Genomic DNA, 20,759 nt, shown 5'->3' with positions numbered 1-20,759 from the left:
CACCATGGGACCATGCAGCTGTCATACCGCCCAGGAAGGAGATGCGGTCCGTCTCCTAGAGATGAACGTACATTGGTGTGAATCAATTCCAGAACAACAACAAAGGACCTTGTGAAGTTTCTGGAGGAAACCGGTACGAAAGTATCTATATCCACAGTAAAACAAGTTGTATATCGTCATAAGCTGAAAGGCCGCTCAGCAAAGAAGAAGTCACTGCTCCAAAACCGCCGGTTTGCAACTGCACATGGGGACAAAGATTGTACTTTTTGGAGAAATGTCCTCTGGTCTGATGAAACAAAAATAGAACTGTTTGGCCATAATGACCATCGTTATGTTCGGAGAAAAAAGGGGGAGGCTTGCAAGCCGAAGAACACCATCCAAACCGTGAAGCACAGGGGTGGCAGCATCATGTTGTGGGGGTACTTTGCTGCAGGAGGGACTGGTGCACTTCACAAAATAGATGGCATTATGTGGATATATTAAAGCAACATCTCAAGACATCAGTCAGGAAGTTAAAGCTTGGTCACAAATGAGTCTTCCAAATGGACAATGACCCCAAGCATACTTCCAAAGTTGTGGAAAAATGGCTTAAGGACAACAAAGTCAAGGTATTGGAGTGGCCATCACAAAGCCCTGACCTCAATCCCATCAAATTTGTGGGCAGAAAAAGTGTGTGCGAGCAAGGAGGCCCACAAACCTGACTCAGTTACACCTGCTCTGTCAGGAGGAAGGGGCCAAAATTCACCCAACTTATTGTGGGAAGCTTGTGGAAGGCCACCTGAAACGTTTGACCCAAGTTAAACAATTTAAAGGCAATGCTATCAAATACTAATTGAGTGCATGTAAACTTCTTACCCACTGGAAATGTGATGAAAGAAATAAAATATTAAATAAATAATACTCTACTATTATTCTGACATTTCACATTCTTAAATTAAAGTGGTGATCCTAACTGACCTAAGACAGGGAATTTTTACTGGGATTAAATGTCAGGAATTGTGAACAACTGAGTTTAAATGTATTTGGCTAAGGTGTATGTAAACTTCTGACTTCCACTGTATAAATATATATATATATATATATATCATTGGTTTTAACTGATGGGATTCAATAAGAACCCTCATCATGCAAAAACTGTTTAGCTTAGAATCTTTGCTAGTTTGATATAATAGTATGAAATAATACCTTGCCGGAGAATGACAAATACTTATTTTTTCTTTTAGGGGGAAAACGTTTTTAGTGAATATGACCGTGTAATATTAATATAAATACATCAGTCTTGTCATGGAAACAATAACATACTTATCCCAGTTTATAACGGCAAAAAAAATGTAATAGTAATAGTTATGATTATGCAATGAAATTATTATTTGGCTGTGGGTTTCTGTAGTCCAGTTCCCTCAAAACTACAGTTATGGCGACTCTGAGCGACCAATAAGAGCACAACATGTAGGCTTGCATGGAACTCTGCTTCACATATAACAAGGAGGGGTGAGTGGAATAGCCGACAGAAAGTTATAGTACCACTTCATCGGACTCAACATGAACTACGGAGGAACTGGGACCATTGTACAATTATTTACAAATGCCCAGTCACAAACCGTGTCATATTTCTGCTGGCGTTAGTGTGTTTCGGTCTACTGAGCGGTACGTTTTCTCCATATGGTTTTCTCTGGCTTTCATACTTTCCCTGGCGCATGTAATCGGCAATAAATGACCGTTACTTTCTGTTTTTGATATCTAACGGCTCTGGATTTGCTCATGGGAATCAATAATTGTTGTATTTTTTTTTTTTTACAATGTCTGATTTTCTAACTATACTGTAGGTTTGTTTTTGTGGGCAGGTGCAGGAGACTTGTCAATTTCATTTCAAGTTGTGATAGAGTCATTTTTGGAAAAATGTTCTGAAATGACTAAGGTGTAATTTACAATGTTGCCAAATTCTGGTTACCCAATTTTAGTGCAACATTTCTCTTCTTTTGATGAGTTGATAGCAATGACTGTATGGGGTTTATACGTTGTTACTGCTGTCAGTGCTTCTTCTTGCTTCCTGCTTTGCAACTCCCTATGCAGAGAAGTTCATCTGAAAGAAGTTTAATAAGATTCATATATACCATCATAGAACATAGAATTATTATGAGCACAACATATCATGAAAGAGTATCTTATTATAGGTTATGTTGACAAACATGAGAATTTTACATGCTACATTTAACATCCCTTATACATCCATCTATTCTAATCTAAACTGATATTTTATTCTTCATTGATAACAGATAACTCGTGTTATGGAACAGAAAGTGAGCGATGAAGAAGAACCTCAACCTGTAGTTCTTAGAGAAGAGATCCGGAGGAGGAGAAGAAAGATGAAAGCCTTCACCTCCACCTTCTCCGTGGCCATGGACCAGATAGCCGTCGAGTTCGTCCTCCCCACCACCACTAAGAGTAGCCGCAGCCCGGACACCTTGCTCCTGGAAGTGGCTGGGAACTGGACGGTGGAGCAGGTGAAAGCCCAGGTGTGGCTGAGGGTAGTAGCCACCAACCTGTGCCCTGAGTTCTACCAGAAGTACTCCCCTGACCACTGCATCCTGCTCTACCAGAAGAAGGGCAACTGGTGTGAGATCTACGATAAGCACCAGGTGTTTCAGACCCTGGACTGCATCCGCTACTGGAAAGGTAGAAGCTTTAAGTCTTAAATCTGTCTTTTATATCCTTGAATTATTTGTATACGGTATATTTTATTCTGAGGTGTGTTGAGATGTTTTAATAAAGTTGTGTTTGAATCTAAAGCTCTGAAGAAAGATGTTGGGAAGATCCACCTGACGTGCCGGCCTCAGCCCTCTGAGGAGTCCACACAGTACCAGAGGTACCTCAACTACCTGATTGGCTACGACGTCACCGACGTCAGCAACGTGCACGATGATGAGCTGGAGTTCACCCGGAGGAAGCTCCTCACACCCCGCAAGATCGAGCTGTCCGACCGGGACCCCAAACTATACTCAATGGACCCTTGGATCACATCCAAGCACCTCCCGGAGTACCTGCTCACTAAGGTATGTAACTCCTAACCTGGCTGCCCCAGGGGTGTAGCTCTGCGGGGTGACCCTCTGCTTCTTGCCTGCTCCCAACCTGTTCTGTGTTGGGTGATGTAGCTGGTTACTGGGACAGCAAAATATTGCCAATTTCCTTTGTCTCTGTATCAATAAAGATTGAATAATATTTTATTCTAGGTGACCAACAGCCACATCCTGCTGGTCATTCACAGGAACAAGGCCAGCCAGACCATCAAGGTGTCCATCGATGACACGCCCGTCCAGGTGCTCCAGACCTTCTTTACGAAGATCTCCAATAAGAGGGCTTTGCTGGGAGTTCCTGAGGATGTTTGTGAGGCAGACTACGTCCTGAGAGTGTGTGGCAGGGAAGAGTATATCTACGGGAACCACCCGGTCAGGGACTTCCACTGGGTCCGACAGTGTCTGAAGAACGGAGAGGAGATCCATCTGGTTCTGGAGACGGCTCCTAATCCGGGTCAAGACCTAGTCCAGAGAGAGGACTGGGCACAGGTGGATGACTGTACTGGAGTGGCAGGTTAGCTAGCATCAACATTCCCATAGTAATCTTATCAGGATGTTTCACCAATAGATTACAATTTACAATATGTGCTTTTCAAGTAAACAATTTGTGCCACAATAACCAATATTATAGCACATGATTTTACTGTGGGAAGTGTTTCTTTGATGATTATGATGATCCATATTCCTCTGTTCCAACAGGCACCCATGAGCAGCTGACGATCGACGAGAAAGACCACGAGCGGGTCTTCACCATCTCTCTGTGGGACTGTCACAGGAAGTTCAGGGTTAAAGTCCTGGGCATAGACATCCCGGCTTTGCCGAGGAACCCAGAGCTGATGGTGTATGTGGAGGCCAGTATCTTCCATGGCCAGCAGCTCCTGGCCCAGGAGAGGACCTCCTCCAAGGCTTTCACTGAGGAGGTGCTGTGGAACGCCTGGCTGGAGTTCAATATACGCATCAGAGACCTGCCCAAGGGGGCTCGCCTCAGCCTACAGGTAAACTGGTCAGCTGTATAAGGTGTATTGGTTTAGTCTGGCAGCCGTATCTATATTTGCTTTAGCCAACATCTTTGTTGTGGGATTTTTTGTTGTAGAAAACCAGTCTATCATTTGGAGAATATAACATGAATCACAACTTAATTCAATTCATTACAATTTAACTCTATTCTCTTTTCTCCTCTCCCCAGGTGTCCTGTGGGAAGGCCCAGACCCAGATCTCTAAGGGCACCTCCTCCTACCAGGACAATGGAGGATCCCCAGGTGGAGGTGGCAGCGACAGCCATGATGGTAGCAAGACTAAGAGTCGTCTGCTGTACTACGTCAACCTGCTGCTGGTGGACCACCGCTCGCTGCTGCGCCAGGGAGAGTTCATCCTCCACATGTGGAAGATGCCTGAGAAGACCGAGGACAACAGTAGTGTCAATGCAGACAAGCTGACCTCAGCCACCAACCCAGACAAGGCCTCCTCCATGGCTGTAGCCATCCTGCTGGACAAGTACTGCTACCCAGTAGCCCTGCCCAAGAGCAGGGAGGGCAAGGCTGCTGGGGGGGAGGGTCGGGAGGCCGAGGGAGGGGAGAGGGGGCAAAGGGAGATGCCTAACCACCTGAGGAAGCAGTTCGAGGTAATTGTTGAGACCGATCCACTGCACCCTCTCAGCCAAGAAGACAAAGAGCTGCTGTGGCACTTCAGAGAGGAGTGTATGCGTCACCCCAAGTAAGACAGACTGGCATGGTCATCTAATACTATATTACTGAATAACTTTGAGTAATCTGAGTTTATAACACAGAAGCACTTGTTTCATTCCAATTCCATCTTTCTTAATATGTTTTCTGTACGAGTATCACAGATCTTTTGGTGAATATGATTCAGTGCAATTTTTGGGAGTTTTATTGCGATCGCTACTGTCTCCTCCCAGGGCATACCCCAAGCTGCTGGGCTCTGTGCTGTGGGGTAGACAGGAGGCTGTCCTGGCCACTCATAGGCTGCTGGAGAGGAGCTCTGTGTGGGACCGTAGTGTGCTGGATGTGGGCCTGGCCATGCAGCTGTTAGACTGCCACTACTCTGACGCTCACGTCCGCTCCATGGCCGTACGCAAGCTGGAGACCCTGGGGGACGACGACGTCCTGAGGTACCTGCTGCAGCTAGTCCAGGTGAGTTAGTCGGACTTGTTGGAACCAAAATTTGGCTGAGAAATGTCTGATGCGTTTCGGTCTTGGTTCTGTCAAGATTCGGCCTGTGCCACAGAGGAACCGAGTTTCGTTACCCAGCGCTAGTCATGCAAGTTGGCATTTATTGTCATGACTCTTGTCCCGGAGGCAGAACAGAGTGATTTCACTTTTGATAGGCCCGCTGCAAAGTTAAAATGAGCCATATTGAAAAAAAAGTAATAAAGCAAACATTTGCTTTTTTGATCTTAATTTAAGGTTAGGTTTACGCATTATGGTTAACAGTTTCGTTAAGGTTTGGTTGAAAATCTGATGTTATGACTTTGTGGCTGTGCTAGCTAGTGACCACTCCACAGAGCTGCCTCCGGGACAAGATTCATGACGAGAATGACTAAACTGCCCTAGTCATATGTGGTTGGTCTACCTGTCTCTGAGTGTAGAAGCAAACATAAAAACAAAGTAGTTGTTTAATACATTGACCAGGAAAAAACACAATAACAACCTTTACAGACAAGACTACCTAGTATTTTCCCAGAAGGGAGCACCTGTGGGTGGTTTTGCATGTGCCATTCATCACTGTAGAGTCAAATAACTGTCTCTATTGTCAACAATGAGGCCTTGGTTAAACATGCAAAACAGTATGAGTATGAAAAAATCCCCAAACTGGAAGATACTTTAGAATGTTGCACTACAGTTTATTGAAACATTTAGCTTGCATTTATGATGTGTTTATGTTGAGAGAACATGTGTTTTTCAGGCTGTGAAGTTTGAGCCATACCATAACAGTGCCCTGGCCAGGTTCCTGTTGAAGAGAGCTCTCAGGAGTAAGAGGATAGGTCATTTCCTGTTCTGGTTCCTGAGGAGTGAGATCGCCCAGTCCATGCACTACCAGCAGAGGTACGCTGTGCTGCTGGAAGCCTACCTCCGAGGCTGTGGAGAGGACATGCTGCAGGACTTCAGACGCCAGGTGGGTGATCGTATAGCCTTGACCCCCCCCCGGCCAAGAGTACGGTGTGATGTGTGATCTGACACAGTAGGAGAGTTCCTCCTCCGTACAATGTGACTGTAAGGCTTTGACGTCGTAGCCAGTCAGGTAATCGAGGTACCTCTGGTATTGTGTGGACCCCTCGGAGGGCTGAGGCCGGCACGTCAGCTGGATCTTCCCAACATCTTTCTTCAGAGCTTTACCTTCAAACACAACTTTATTAAAACTTTATTAAAACATCTCAACACTCCTCACAATGAAATATACCGTATAGAAATAATTCAAGGATATAAACGACTGATTTTTAAAAAGACTAAGTCGCTAAAGTGTCAGATAACGAGGACCTGAATCAAGAATAATCCGATTCATTATCATCAACAGGTGGAGATGACAGAAGCCCTGCAGAAAGTCACTAGGGAGATCAAGGCCATGTCTGCTGAGAAATATGATGTTTCTGCACAAGGTGAGCCTGCCCCTCAGGTCAACGTACCTCGTATAAGAGATCAAGATAAATTCCTATATAAATGAACATGTAATGAGTCCCGGTGTTATGTTCAGTTGTGTTCCAGCTGCGTCAGAAGCTGGAGAACCTGCAGACGTCTGGGCTGCCAGAGAGCTTCAGAGTGCCCTATGACCCGGGTCTACGGGCTGGTGCTCTGGTGGTGAGTGGAATAATACCTATCCACCTCTATTCTACCCCCCCTCTTATTTTCCTCCACGTCTCTTCTCGCTTGTCTCCATCCCTTGCTTCACCATCATTTCCTGCATCCTCCACTAATTGTATTCTTACTCCTCCCTTCTCTCCTGCGTTTGACTCTAAACACGGGTCCCTCTCTTCAGATAGAGCAGTGTAAGGTGATGGCCTCTAAGAAGAGACCGCTGTGGTTGCAGTTTAAGAGGGCTGACCCCACCACCCTGTCCAGTGACACCATCGGGGTCATCTTTAAGGACGGGGATGACCTCAGGCAGGACATGCTCATTCTACAGGTGTGTGGGCTTGCTTTCTCAATGGGTTAGGCAAAACTGTCCACCAAATGCTCCATGACAAGGAAGTGCTCCTCTTTTTAGATTCTGCTGATCATGGAGTCCATATGGGAGGAAGAGTCTTTGGACTTGTCCTTACTGCCCTACGGTTGTATCTCTACTGGAAATAAAATAGGTATGTCAACTGACTTTACACTGTCATTATGCATTAATAATAATATATTATAACATAACATATACTATAGAAATAATTATATATATAGATATATATAAATGCCATTTCTTATACAATAAGCATCTCTCTCGCTCTCTCTCTAGGGATGATTGAGATAGTGAAGGATGCCACCACTATTGCCAACATCCAGCAGAGCGTTGTGGGAAGCACAGGAGCATTCAAGGACGAGATCCTCAACCAATGGCTGCGGGACAAGTGTGTGAGCGAGGAAAAGGTAGCTAGCTAGATTAACTCCCACGGTGCTGCAGCGTCTCAGCTGTAGAGGATATAACTGCGGCGCAAAGGGGGAAGGAAACACACCTGCTACATTTCCTGTTACCCAGGGCTTTGTCTGCAGCACTATTCATGTATACTCAGACTGTGTAGGCTGAAGCACCTCCACATTTTCCGCTCTGCTATGTCTATTTTTGAATTGGCCGTTTAGAAATAGCCCAATGCAGCAGTCTCCATAGCTTTAGGGTGATGGTGTACCACAGAAGCTACCACAGCGTTAGCAGATGAATAGAGAAAGATGAAACACGGTTTGAGTCACTGTGTTTGCTCAAATGTTGTCTGTGGAAATAATCGAGCAGAGCTGGGTGCATGAAATTGCAGCTCACAAATTCTCTTCATTTTCTCCACTTTGTCTCTATCACTTCCCTTCTCTCTCTCTCTCTCTCTCTCTCTCTCCTTCACTCGCCATCATTGTCTCTCTCTCTCTCTCTCTCTCTCTCTGTCTCTGTCTCTGTCTCTGTCTCTGTCGCTGTCTCTGTAGTTCCAGCAGGCGGTGGAGAGGTTTGTGTTTTCCTGTGGAGGGTACTGTGTGGCCACCTACGTGCTGGGGGTAGGAGACAGACACAACGACAACATCATGATCACTGAATCTGGTACCAGAGCTCATCCTCATCTCCCTATAGCACAAACATGATAGAGTTATTGGCTTTAAGTGGCTGCCAAAACATTAGGAATACATTCCACAATATTCTATATATATGGGTGAACCCATAGAAAGTGTTTTTTTGTTCATCTGAATGTAGTCATTTGTTTCTGATGTATTGGATGGTTGATCTATAACATGCTTTTTCCTCCCATTGATATGTCTGCCCTCAGGTAACCTGTTCCACATAGACTTTGGACACATACTGGGGAACTATAAGAGTTTCCTGGGTATCAGTAAGGAGAGGGTTCCCTTCGTCCTCACCCCTGACTTCCTCTATGTCATGGGCACATCAGGGAAGAAGAGCAGCCCACACTTCCAGAGGTTCCAGGTACTCAGACTAACTTGTTGTCTAACTAGTAAAAATACACACACACACACACACTTAACTAGAGTATTTATCTCATCTAGAGTAGTAACACATACCAACCCCCCTCTCTCCCAGGATGTGTGTGTGCGGGCCTACCTGGCTCTGAGGCATCACACCAACCTCCTCGTCATCCTGTTCTCCATGATGCTGATGACAGGCATGCCTCAGCTCACCAGCAAAGAAGACATCGAGTACATCCGCGAAGCACTGACTGTGGGCCGGCCGGAGGAGGAGGCACAGCGCCATCTTCTGGACCAGATAGAGATCTGCAGGGACAAGGGCTGGACCGTGCAGTTCAACTGGTTCCTACACCTGGTGCTGGGCATCAAGCAGGGGGTGGATAAACGCTCGGCTTAGGGGGCTCCCCTTGTGGTGCCAATGGCTTAGTGGGCTGGCAACACCAGTGTGATGGGTTGGAATCCCACAAGGGCCACATATGTGATAACTGTAAACCACTTTAGGTACAATTACTATGTTGATTAGACTCCCAAATAAGGAGAGGGAGATATAGTCAAAGACCAAAGTCTGGTTCTAAAAGTTTGTCAACCCTTCTCAATGATGTCACCAGCTGTTCCAATACATTACTCATTGACTGTACCATGGACTGTATACAGTCTTATTTTTGCACATTCAAGATCAAAACCTGATCTTACCATATGTTTATGAGTTATGCATAAATATTGACTCCTGTTCGCTTCCTAATGCACTGAATCCGATTGTATCATCTGTTAATATAACATCAGACTTGCATGTCTGATGGTGGCAATACCACAATAAACCTGATCGTAGAGAAATAGTTATATATGACCTCCCGTCGCTAGAGGGCGACATGCAGATTTTAAACTGAGTGATTTACCAATCCCATCAGAGGAAGAGGTATCTAGGAAACCAAAGGAAGCTTTTCCACACCAAGGTGAGTTCACGTAAACAATCAGAATTTCGGTGTTTTATCCTGGATGTAGTCAGTATAGTTTTACCATAAAGTGACCTGTCACTCATCAAGATAAGAGGTTCAGGATCTGGCGCGCAGTATCGAAGTAGGCTCGCTAGCTACTTCAATTCATATGAAATGTGTGCAGCGCCACATTGAAGCCAGTGAATCCCAGCTAACCCAATTGTGTCTGTGTCCTGGACAAGTAGCCTCTCTCCATCTCAGGTATTTGGTATGGGGATGCGGTTGCAGCCTCGGTGTCTGCAGCTGGACTCCGTACTGCAGACAGTGAGTGTCCTGGAGGCAGTGATCCGGAGGAGCTTTGGTCCTGATGGAGGACAGGTGCTGTTCACACGGGACACGGGGCAAACTCTGCTGACACGCCATGGAACACGCATCCTCACAGCCCTGCGGGTGGAACACCCGCTGGCCAGGTAACAAGTTAGAGTGGAGTTAAGCGTTCGGAAATCTCGCTCATTGCTCATGGAGTGATGTCTGCGCACAGCTCCAGTGCTCCACGTCCATTCAAACCGCCCACAATTTAACCAACACCCACATATTTTTTTTGACTACCTGGACCTACTATTTGGTTGTGGAGTATTGAAACCAAACCATGTGATTTGAATAAAAAGTACTTTAATAAATATGAAAAGGTGAATGTAAGACGTGCTCATCATTTCAAATTGGCTACATGTCATATTAAACAGCATATAAACACTCTAACTAGGTCAGGAGCCAGACAGGGAACCTAAGAAGGAACGACAATTGATTATTTAGGCTATATTAAAATTATTTCAAGGCTATAGCCTACAAAGAAATATATTGTGAACACACTAGGCTGGTAGGGAGTCAGGGACATTAAGCACTCAGCATTTTAACAAAGGTTTGTTGTATTAAATCGTTATAGTCTATAAATTGTGCATATAAGCTGCGACTTATATGAAAAATGCCTTATTAGGCTCAGTCTAGAGGTCCTTGGAATTCATTTTTAGAAACACCAGTTTGGCCAGAGACTGGTTTCAGGCTCATGTGATGGTACCTGGAGAGCAGGTCAGCAGTGGAGAATATCCTCTCCAAGTTTGCAGAGCCACTGAGGATGCTAAACAACTTTTTGGCCACTCTTGCCAGGCTGGGCAGGGATGCAGAGTTGTTATTTTCTCCTTCTTATAGGTAGGCCTAAAGGTTTTTAGTCAAAACAACCCAATCAAAAATGGAAAGCGCCTTGAAAGTTGGAATATGAAAATCAATTATGGCCCATTGTATAGATAATCTTAAGAAAAATGAAGGATCAATTTTAAGAGATTTGTTATGTATAAATACTTTGCTACAATGAAACGTAATTAGCTACTCACCTCGCTCCTTTCTTTTAGCATGTGCAGGTAGTAAGTACACCATCATGCTTTTGGGTTATGTGTCTTTTCAGATTCCGCAATGATTGTTTAGTTGTGGACACCACTTCACTCCCTCTCTTGCTCTCGGTCCTCATCTTTGTAAGACACCTTGATTTTTCACCTGTGTGTTTCGTCAGTTTCTTTCTGAAAATATTTAGCGAACGCCGTGCCAGTAGTTAAAGTAAGGGGCTGTAGCAGCACACAAGTCGACTACAAATGCATGCTGGGCCAGGCATGCCCTGAGCTCGTGAAGTGATTGTATACTGGAGCGCTATTGGCTGTCTACACTGTATTCCTGATCAATTTGATGTTATTTTAATGTACAAAAAAATGTGCTTTTCTTTCAAAAAACAAGGACATTTCTAAGTGACCCCAAACTTTTGAACGGTAATGTGCATACATATACACACACACATGTTCATGCTTACAGTACTTTGTGAAATCTCAATCTCTATGTGTGTGTGTGTGTGTGTGTGTGTGTAGGATGGTGGTGGAGTGTGTGAGGAGACACAGCTCGGTGACAGGAGATGGCTCCAAGACCTTTGTCCTGCTGCTCGCCTCATTGCTAAGGGAGATACAGAAACACACCCGAAAAGCCCGCCAGGAAGGCGCAGGCGCCAAGCGTTTGGCTGAAGCTCTGTTGGCCTTCGGATTGGACGAGCTCAGTGATGTCATCACTGTTGCAGTGGCTCCACATGGCTCCTCCCTTTCAGACCCACACACCCCAGGACAAACAGACACACACACTCTGTGCCGCCTACTCAGTGCTTTCCTTCACACCCGGATCAGCCCTACTCATGCTGAAATCATCAGCCAACTGACCTGTGAGCTGCTCTCGCATTGGAGCTGCCATGGCGACTTCATTAACGAACACTTCCCTGCTCTGCACACAGCAGTATCAGGCTTCCCTATTGGCTGTTCCCGTCTGCTGGAGGGCCAGGTCATACATGCAGATTTCTCTACACCCCTCCCACTCCGCGACCATGGACCAATCAGGGCCCTAGCGGTGACGGAACCCCTAGAACCCAGCCTGCTGATTGGTGGAACTGTGCTTGAGCTGGGTAGGGCTAATAGAGAGATAGAAAGTGTGTGTGTGAGATTAGGGAGGAGGTTAGACAGTGTGTGTGTCATTCTACAGCATCTAGGAGTGTCTCTGCTCCTCTCATCAGTCAGACAGTCGGAAGCCTTCTTGGCTGCAGTGGGGAGGTATGGGGTGTGTGTGTTAGAGTGTGTGTGTGAAGACGACCTCACCTTGTTCTCTGTGCTCAGTGGAGCCCAACCTGTCTCAGACTGGGCTGTGATTGGACAGGAACACGTTGCTACGGTTACCTTCTGCCGGCCGCTGGTGCTGGGAGCTCACAGGTATGGTAACAGGATAGTCTCACACACACACACACACACACACACACACACACACACACACACACACACACACACACACACACACACACACACACTATTCTAATTATGTGGTTTTCTCTCCCAGGTTTGTCAATGTGGGGTTTCCTAAGGCAGAAGACAGGGGCAGACCCCACAGTCTGGTTGTGTGTGGACTGACCGAGGGCCAGACGGAACAGAGTGTGTGTGCAGTACGAGATGCTCTACACATGCTGCATACTACCTGGGGCCCCAAACACAGGACTAGAGCGACAGAGAGAACGGCACGCACAGACGTGATGGAGCCTTGTTGTGTCATTTCCGTGGGCGGGACTTTTGAGTTCCTGTTACACCACACACTCCTACAGCGCAAACACGGACACACACACTCTGTCACACACAGGCACACACACACTCTGTCACACACAGACACGCACACTCCGTCACACACAGACACGCACACTCAGTCAAACGCAGACACACACACTCTGTCACACTTGGACAACCCTGCCGTCTCGGGGATGCTAGCAGAGGCCCTACTGAGTGTGCCCAGACAAATCTACTCCCACAATCCTCGGCACTACCTGGAGGCTCACGCACACACTCTCAGTTGCATGCGTAACCATGGTATCTCTACAGAGCCGCCGGAAATTAGTGCTGTTCTGGCAGCGGATGGTTCTAATATGGTCCAGGCTGACACTGGGTCAGGGTCTGGGTCAGGGGTAAAGGAGGTGACAGTTTGGTCAAGCTCTGGCTCTAGTTCAGGTGTGGAGTCAGTGTCCTGTAAGTATCAACTGATCCTGGCTGTTCTACAGTGTCTCAGGAGTCTACTGTCTGTGGACACTGTACTACACGTTAATACCTCACACACACTCTCACACGCCTGTCAGAGAGAAGAGGAGGAGGATGACTGAGAACTCATACTTGAATTCCTTTGTGTTTTTGTTTTATTGTTCATCCAAATGTTTCATATTCACTTCTTGAAAAAGCCATCTATTTGTTTGGTATGTCTTTGCAGATGAATTTGTATGGTAGTAAATCTGATTTTTATTTGATGAAAAGGGAGTGTGGTTGTGTTACATTGTTACAGCGACAGGACAGATCGTTTCCTTCATCGCTTCTCCTCCGCTCCATTGTAGAGAAAACACTCTGCCCAACCCAGACATTTTATTATTCATCCACTTCTAAGCAGGTCAGTTGCTGTGTTTGTATCAATAACAAATGGAATCTCCTTGTGAAATAATGGTTAAGTCTAGGCCCACATCAGACAACTGTTATGCCAAAAAAATCGAGTATTATGCTATACTGTCAATATGCATGATGAAATATATAATGTGCTGATGTGAATTTTGAGACGGGTAAAATCACAATAGTTTCTAAACATTCTGTACTGTCTGGGAAAACGATGCTCCCAGTGAGATGGAGTGGTGACTGATCTGTTCACTGTTCTATTTCTATGATTCTGCGTGCGCAATCTCTAGATGGGTGGTTGTCATGGATACCTGGGTCACATGCGTGGGTTTCCTGAAGCCAGCAGCAAAATGATGCTAGCTAGCTAGCGTGTTATACTGCCATTTTCATTCGGGTTTCATCAAAAGGCGGTAGCTAAATTAGCAAGCTATAGCTAGCTACAGATGAACAGAAATCGAGGATGGGTGTAACGTCAACAACATTTGTAACAAAAGGCTGTGTCTGTGGAATTATTTTTCAAGTGAGCTGTCAACCCGTGCAAGCCTGAGCTGGAATATTAGTTTTAGTCATTTTTATTTGCCTGACTCTTAATAAAACCGATTAGAAATGAGTATTGAAATCCCCGACGGACTGACGGAGCTGCTGCAAAGCTTTACAGTGGAAGTGTTGAGGAATCAGCCAGGAGACCTTCTGGACTTTGCCTTGCAGTATTTCATCCAACTGAAGGAGAATCGGAGAGGATCCGCATTTGACAATGCCCGAGATTCAGCTAACGGTCGACCTGGTGGTAATGTTAGCAGTGGAAGATCGGTCAATTTTGCCGAGGAGGCAATGCAAATTGATTCGGAAAATGAAGAAGAAGATGATGATGAGGAGGAGGAATTCGTAGGTAGCTAACCTCACCGTTCTGCTAGAAAAGTCAGCATTGCCCGTTGTGGTGCTGCTAACCTTGATAGGTAGCTACGTTACGGTGGCAGCCACTGAGAAAGTCAATCTCGCTAACGGTTTGCTACTACTATACTATAGTTACAGTAGTCAGCCCGGCTGACGTTAGTTGACCATTTTACCACCAATCCCTCGTGGACAGAGGGAAGTGACAACTTTCGCGATAATTGTACTTGTGGGTAAACAGATGCCAGGGCGAGAAAAGGCAATTGAACTCACAATCACGTCTCGAAGGGAAATGGCTATCTAGCTACCACCCCAAAACCTTGAATAACCCCTATTGTTAACTTTGGCCAGTGCGGAGTGGAAAGATCTTTCTGAAAGTGTCCGTTGCTATCCTGACCTGTGTGAGCATCAGTAGCGTCAGCTAGCTAGATTCATTCCATGTTCGCTTGCTAACGTTAGCTGAAAACAATCAACGGTGATTTTAGATCAGAATGCTCTATCTGTTAAGCCAGAACCTTGTTACATCAATACATCTCATCTTCATGTAACTTTGTTTTATTAGCTCCGGTGATCAACAGATTCTTGAGAAGATCTTCAGGTAAGCAGGTTTTTTATTCTAGCTATGCCATCTCATAACAGTGTAGTTAAAGAACTCTGGTTTGGTTGACCCTTGTATTTTGCATCCACAAAAGTACTCACTTTTCCGGTGTTTTCTACAGATAGTGACAGGAAATGAAATCTGAAGTGTGTGTTTGATGGGCGTAATGATATCCTCTCTGTGGCTGGGACTATTGATCCAGTCTGAGCAGCAATTGCTGCTGTCATCACTATCACATATGTTAATAGTACTGTAGCAGGATCACACAAACGTCTGTCTGCTAGCCAGAGGGTTTTCAATGCACACAGTACTTAAGTATCAGGACCAGTCTAGAGTTCAGCATGTTCACCTATAGACATTACAGGCGTAAACAATGCTGGGTGAAATGGATTACACTGCCGACTATGTGACCTCCTGGTTTCGGTGTGGCTGGAATCACTCTTGGTATCCTGAGTGAAATCTGAAGGAGGCACTCAAGTGTAATGTGATGACTCTTGTTCCTCTCCACAGTGTGTGCTGAAGCATTCAACCCTGATGATGAGGAAGAGGAGGACAAAGAGCCCAGGGTAAGATCACTTAACCTTCATCACTATCGGGTTGACCTTTAACCTCAAGTTAGCTAATGACCTGATGCCGCTGGACCACTGCAAACCATTGTTGGTCAAAACTGGTTTAGGTCGAACGTTTGTGTATTTATCAGGAACAAAAGAACATTTCAGCATATGAAGTCAGATGCTGAGTGAAACAGGGTGGGAAGGAGATTAGATGACTGTCTGCACTCTGTACATGAACCTGATACAGTAGCTATAATAATCCATGCTAATTATGGCTCTGCTCTGCTCTCTAAAAGATCACCCATCCTAAAACCGACGAGCAGAGGCACAGACTACAGGAGGCCTGCAAAGACATTCTGCTGTTCAAAAACCTAGACCCGGTAAAGTGAATTGGGTGGAAAGACTATAGGTTGAACAAATGCGTTGAGGAAAAGTCAACAAATGTTCTATATGGATGCTGCTGTGGGCCGTGTCACTGAAATATCTCTGTTTGTGTTAACAGGAGCAGATGTCCCAGGTACTGGATGCAATGTTTGAGATGCCAGTGGAGGCTGGCGAACACATTATAGACCAGGATGACGATGGGGATAACTTCTATGTTATCGAAAGGTAGGACTTCAGATTCATCAAGACATTGTAAGCAGACTAGACAGTCTATACAACACTTTTTGAGACCAGGGCCCATATCCACAAAGCGTCTCGGAGTAGAAGGGCTGTTCTCGGATCAGCAAGCCCCGGGCTGCTTCTTTATTTTAGATCATAATGAATATAATTAGATGGACAGATCCTAGATCAGCACTCCGATTCTGAGACGCTGCTCCCGGTTCTAAGGCACTGCATCTCAGTGCCAGAGGCTTCACTACAGACACCCTGGTTCGAATCCAGGCAGTAGCCACAACCGGCCGTGATTGGGAGTCCCATAGGGCGGCTCAGTATTGGCCCAGCGTCGTCCTAGTTAAATAAAGGTTACAAAAAATACTGGCGACGATGGGTCTGAAATCGCATCCTATTTCCTGTATTATGCACTACTATTGGCCAGAGTTGGGTGCGATAGAAGATTTTCCCATATAATAAATACTTATGCAATTAATGAATGGATCATTATGATGCTGCCTTCTTTCCCAGAGGGACCTTTGACATCCTGATGAAGTCAGACAAGGTGGAGCGTGTGGTGGGTTCCTATGACAACCAGGGCAGTTTTGGCGAACTGGCCCTGATGTACAACACCCCCAGGGCTGCCACCATCATCGCCACCTCTGTGGGAGCCCTCTGGTGCATGGTAGGTTGAAGGCTTTCGGGTGAACCAGCGGATTGTACTGTCGCTGATACGGTTGAGAGGATGTGTAGGTAGTCTGTTACGTACTGTAGGTTTGAATGGTAGGTTATGCCCCCCCCCGGTAGATTGTGGAGTGAATTACAGAAGGGATGCCTAAAGCAAAACATGCCAACAGGCCTTAGTTGTCTGAAGGCATCAGCCTACTCACTGGAAATCAGAATCTTAACCGTTACGGGAACAAAATGGTAAAACTGACTTGAGTGTTGAAGCAACTCGGTTACTGGGGTTACCATGTAGTGTGGTGTTTGGTTGAAATGATCTGAGGCCTGTGATGTTGTATGTACTCTAGGACCGACTGATGTTCAGGAGGATCATAGTAAAGAACAACCACAAGAAGAGGAAGATGTACGAGGCTTTCATCGAGTCTCTGCCCCTGCTCACATCTTTACAGGTAACAACTGTGATCTCTGTAGGTTGTTATCAATAAAACCTCTCAGTAAGGTGCAGAATGTTTGATTTGCCGGCTGGGGGGGGGAGGGGGCAAGGAGACCTCGCAGCGCCGCTAAAACCATTGACAACTGCGTGCCATTGTCAAGGGATTGTCAAATGAATGACCATTATTTGATTGAAGAACAAGTCAGAACTACTAATTTGGGATTATTCCATGCAAAACGGAAACGTCTCGGAGAGTGATTCTGACTGAGTGACGCTCTTGATAATCAAATCAAATTGTATTTGTCACATGAATACAACCGGTGTAGACCTTACCGTGACGTGGTTACTTACAGGCCCTTAATAATGCTTCACCAGCACAGTCCTAACACTTAGCACTCTATAGTATATACAATGCATAATGATATACACCTATAACTACAGCACAAGCGTGTTTATCGCCATCTGGTAGAGCATTGTAGCAGCTACCGCTCCTGTTCTCTCTTGTCCTGACAGGTCTCTGAGAGGATGTGTGTGGTGGATGTTCTATCCTCCAAGACCTACAGTGACGGAGAACAGATTATCGCTCAGGTAATTCTCTCTCATGATCCCTGTATTTGGAGAAAGTCCATGTAAAATGTAAGAGGTGCAACTAACTGCTGCTGTTCCTCCAGAGGGCCACTGCTAACTGCTTCTACATAGTAGAGTCTGGTCAAGTGCGAATAACCATGAATATGAGCAAGGTAAGGCTTACTCTATGCTTCTGGAACTGTTGATAAGTATTCCTGCACATTTGATTGAGTTTTTATTGAACCTTTATTTAACTAGGCAAGTCGGTTAAGAACAAATTCTTATTTTCAATGGCGGCCTAGGAAATGTGGGTTGACTGTCTTGCTCAGGGGCAGAGCGACAGGTTTTTAAACTTGTCGGCTCAGGGATTCGATCTTGCAACCTTTCGGTTACTAGTCCAACGCTCTACCCACTAGGCTTACCCTGCCGCCCCCGCACATGTAAATATGTCTGGAGTTAGTTTTAACCGGTTAAAATGAGCTGAAAGCACCGTTACCCAGCATGTCAATAGTACCGTTTTGTCCTATGGGAACCACTGTATGTCTTGCATTGTCTGTCTGTCTGTTACCCCCAGTTGAAAAAGGAGGAGGGAGAAGGGGTGGAAGAGGAGGTGGAGATTGCCATGTGCACCAGGGGACAGTACTTTGGAGAGTTGGCTCTGGTCACCAACAAGCCCCGGGCTGCTTCAGCGTACGCTGTAGGAAACGTCAAGTGTCTAGGTAAGTAGATAATGACTGCAATCAGCTGGAGGGGCACTGCACTCCAGGAAGGATCTCAATACTCATGCTCTCTAGTCTAGATGATATCCAATAGCCTTGCTACGTTTAGCTTCATCCGATGTGGTTGTCCTTGTGTTTTTGTCTATGTGTGTGTGTGTGTGTGTGGTGTTTGTGTGTTCTAGTGATGGACGTGCAGGCGTTTGAGCGTCTGCTGGGTCCCTGCATGGACATCATGAAGAGGAACATCGTCGACTACGACGAGCAGCTGGCGGCGCTGTTCGGACGTAACGGCGACATTCACGACAACGACGCGGCGTGATAGAGTACACTCGGCATAGACAGCTGAGACCTGATGTTTTTGTAACAAGGGACTCCGAGACTCTCCTGAGGGGCCAAATACCCCTGGTACTGATCTGCGTTATTATCAGTCTGCTTTAACACACATCACCCACTGTGTTTATATTACAGTATTAGCAATCGGACCATTTTTCGATAGAGGTTTGTTCATACTGCAAACTCAGACTTCATATGAGATGAATCCCATTTGTGTAGTTTTAGTATTTTGTATGACACACGAACATAGTGGTGTTTGTTAATGACCTTCAGATTAATTCCTGGCCTTATATCCAAATGGTACATATGAAGACACACTTCTATCAGGTTTGTCTAATAGATAAACCACGTTACGGCTTTTGATTCAAAATGAAACGTCGGGGTCATCTATTGTCCGGCATTTAACCTTCCCTCACAGAAAAACACTTTAAAAAGACGTCGCACTTTTGTTGTTGTTGCCCGTAAATGTTACCACCAAGCATGTGAATTCATAATGGAATAAGATTACACTTGTTGTTTCTTATCTCCCAGATGTATTAGCGACTTTTTAGAGTAACATTTTAGTCTGGACAATTTCTGTCATATGATAACAACAGTGTTTCCCGAACAAAAAAAGCAACATAGAGCTGGTAGTGGTATATTTCAGTGTGCCTTTTATTTGCCGTTCTCAACTTTATTTAAAAATGCATATTGTACTTGAAGTTTGTAATAGTGTTCTAGTCCTGAGTTAAGCATTTATGATCTAGTTGAAGAGCATTAGTAGCATATCATTTGTTAAGCTGATGTGTATTGTTTTTGTTAAATCAAATGGGACATTGACACAACTTGGTGCTCAGTAGCTAAAAGGCAGTATTTCCTGACAGATCTATATGTGAAGTTGGTCCTCACAGAACCAATTAATTAATGGACTGTGTTGCTTACTTCATTTTTTTTTTGTACTAGTTATTATCTTATAAGCTGTTGATAAGTTGTCAGAGGATGTTTCTTTGACATAGTGTCTTTTCCCATGTGATTTCTGATGTATCAGTGGGTGTTTTGGAGAGCTGTTTTTGAGATCAATATTTCCAGCTGGTAAAACATGGGGTGTCTTCATAAGGGAAATACCAGATAGGGAAATTCTTAGTATTTTGCATATTGCTGCTCGACCTACGTTTGGTACATAGTTTCTTTGGTACAGTCTGCTAAAAAAAGAAAATCTTTGTCTTTGTCATTCACGCACTGTTCTCCTTAATAGCTTAGTACCGTATTTGCCTTGTTGAACCAGATATTTCATAAGTGTCATTATTTTAACCTGCCAATACTTTGTCAGATAGATGTTCAACAATCAATGCAAGTAAATCTCTGAAACCAGTTTCATCAGTCAACTGAAAGGATTTATCTTGTCTACCTCTGCACATAATTACCTATGCCAACAACAGGTGTCTGCCATTCCTTGTGTCATGGTGTTAATGCCAGTGTTCTGTGTGTAAAAACAGATTTGTTTTAATTTAATATTTTTTAAGGGTCCACTCCGGCACTTGCTTTGCAGTTTCTCATTTTTCTTGTGATGTTGTTACAATACACCTAATTTCCTGAGTATTTTCAGCATCTTAACTGTTATTTGAATTTCCATTGCAATACACTTGTGTTTTGTATAAATAATTGACCGTTTGCATATTTTACTGTTGTGTATATTACACATGTACACGCAAATGCATGCATGTTTACAAACATTTTATCAAAGACAGTCTGTGCCTTTATTTTTTTGACAGTCTTTGTCTGCCAGTC

General features: G+C 44.9%; 3 protein-coding genes across 3 annotated transcripts; all 3 read left to right on the top strand.

Annotated features, from left to right (window-relative positions):
• Nucleotides 1–1,485: 1,485 nt before the first annotated feature.
• Nucleotides 1,486–9,523, top strand: LOC135514802 (phosphatidylinositol 4,5-bisphosphate 3-kinase catalytic subunit gamma isoform-like). The gene is made up of 16 exons (XM_064938421.1): nt 1,486–1,647; nt 2,277–2,676; nt 2,791–3,053; nt 3,231–3,588; nt 3,774–4,069; nt 4,261–4,787; nt 4,990–5,224; nt 5,997–6,206; nt 6,606–6,687; nt 6,783–6,886; nt 7,065–7,211; nt 7,293–7,383; nt 7,527–7,657; nt 8,198–8,309; nt 8,533–8,690; nt 8,805–9,523. Exons 2-16 carry the CDS (start codon nt 2,289–2,291, stop codon nt 9,084–9,086), a joined length of 3,384 nt encoding a protein of 1,127 aa, XP_064794493.1. The 5' UTR covers nt 1,486–1,647; nt 2,277–2,288; the 3' UTR covers nt 9,087–9,523.
• Nucleotides 9,524–9,591: 68 nt separating this feature from the next.
• Nucleotides 9,592–13,506, top strand: bbs10 (Bardet-Biedl syndrome 10). The gene is made up of 4 exons (XM_064938422.1): nt 9,592–9,642; nt 9,870–10,094; nt 11,535–12,413; nt 12,538–13,506. The coding sequence occupies exons 2-4, from the start codon at nt 9,895–9,897 to the stop codon at nt 13,340–13,342; spliced, it is 1,884 nt and encodes a 627-aa protein (XP_064794494.1). The 5' UTR covers nt 9,592–9,642; nt 9,870–9,894; the 3' UTR covers nt 13,343–13,506.
• Nucleotides 13,507–13,936: 430 nt separating this feature from the next.
• On the top strand, nt 13,937–20,633 carry LOC135514804 (cAMP-dependent protein kinase type II-beta regulatory subunit-like). The gene is made up of 11 exons (XM_064938423.1): nt 13,937–14,508; nt 15,073–15,108; nt 15,619–15,674; nt 15,959–16,042; nt 16,165–16,271; nt 16,788–16,941; nt 17,288–17,389; nt 17,887–17,961; nt 18,045–18,113; nt 18,515–18,659; nt 18,842–20,633. The coding sequence occupies exons 1-11, from the start codon at nt 14,226–14,228 to the stop codon at nt 18,976–18,978; spliced, it is 1,248 nt and encodes a 415-aa protein (XP_064794495.1). The 5' UTR covers nt 13,937–14,225; the 3' UTR covers nt 18,979–20,633.
• The last annotated feature ends 126 nt before the right edge of the window (nt 20,634–20,759 follow it).

Source organism: Oncorhynchus masou, chromosome 26 (genome assembly GCF_036934945.1).
Source record: "Oncorhynchus masou masou isolate Uvic2021 chromosome 26, UVic_Omas_1.1, whole genome shotgun sequence".
NCBI lineage: Eukaryota > Metazoa > Chordata > Actinopteri > Salmoniformes > Salmonidae > Oncorhynchus > Oncorhynchus masou.
The sequence above is the reverse complement of the archived record's forward strand: the minus strand, read 5'-3'. Positions and strand labels throughout refer to the sequence as shown.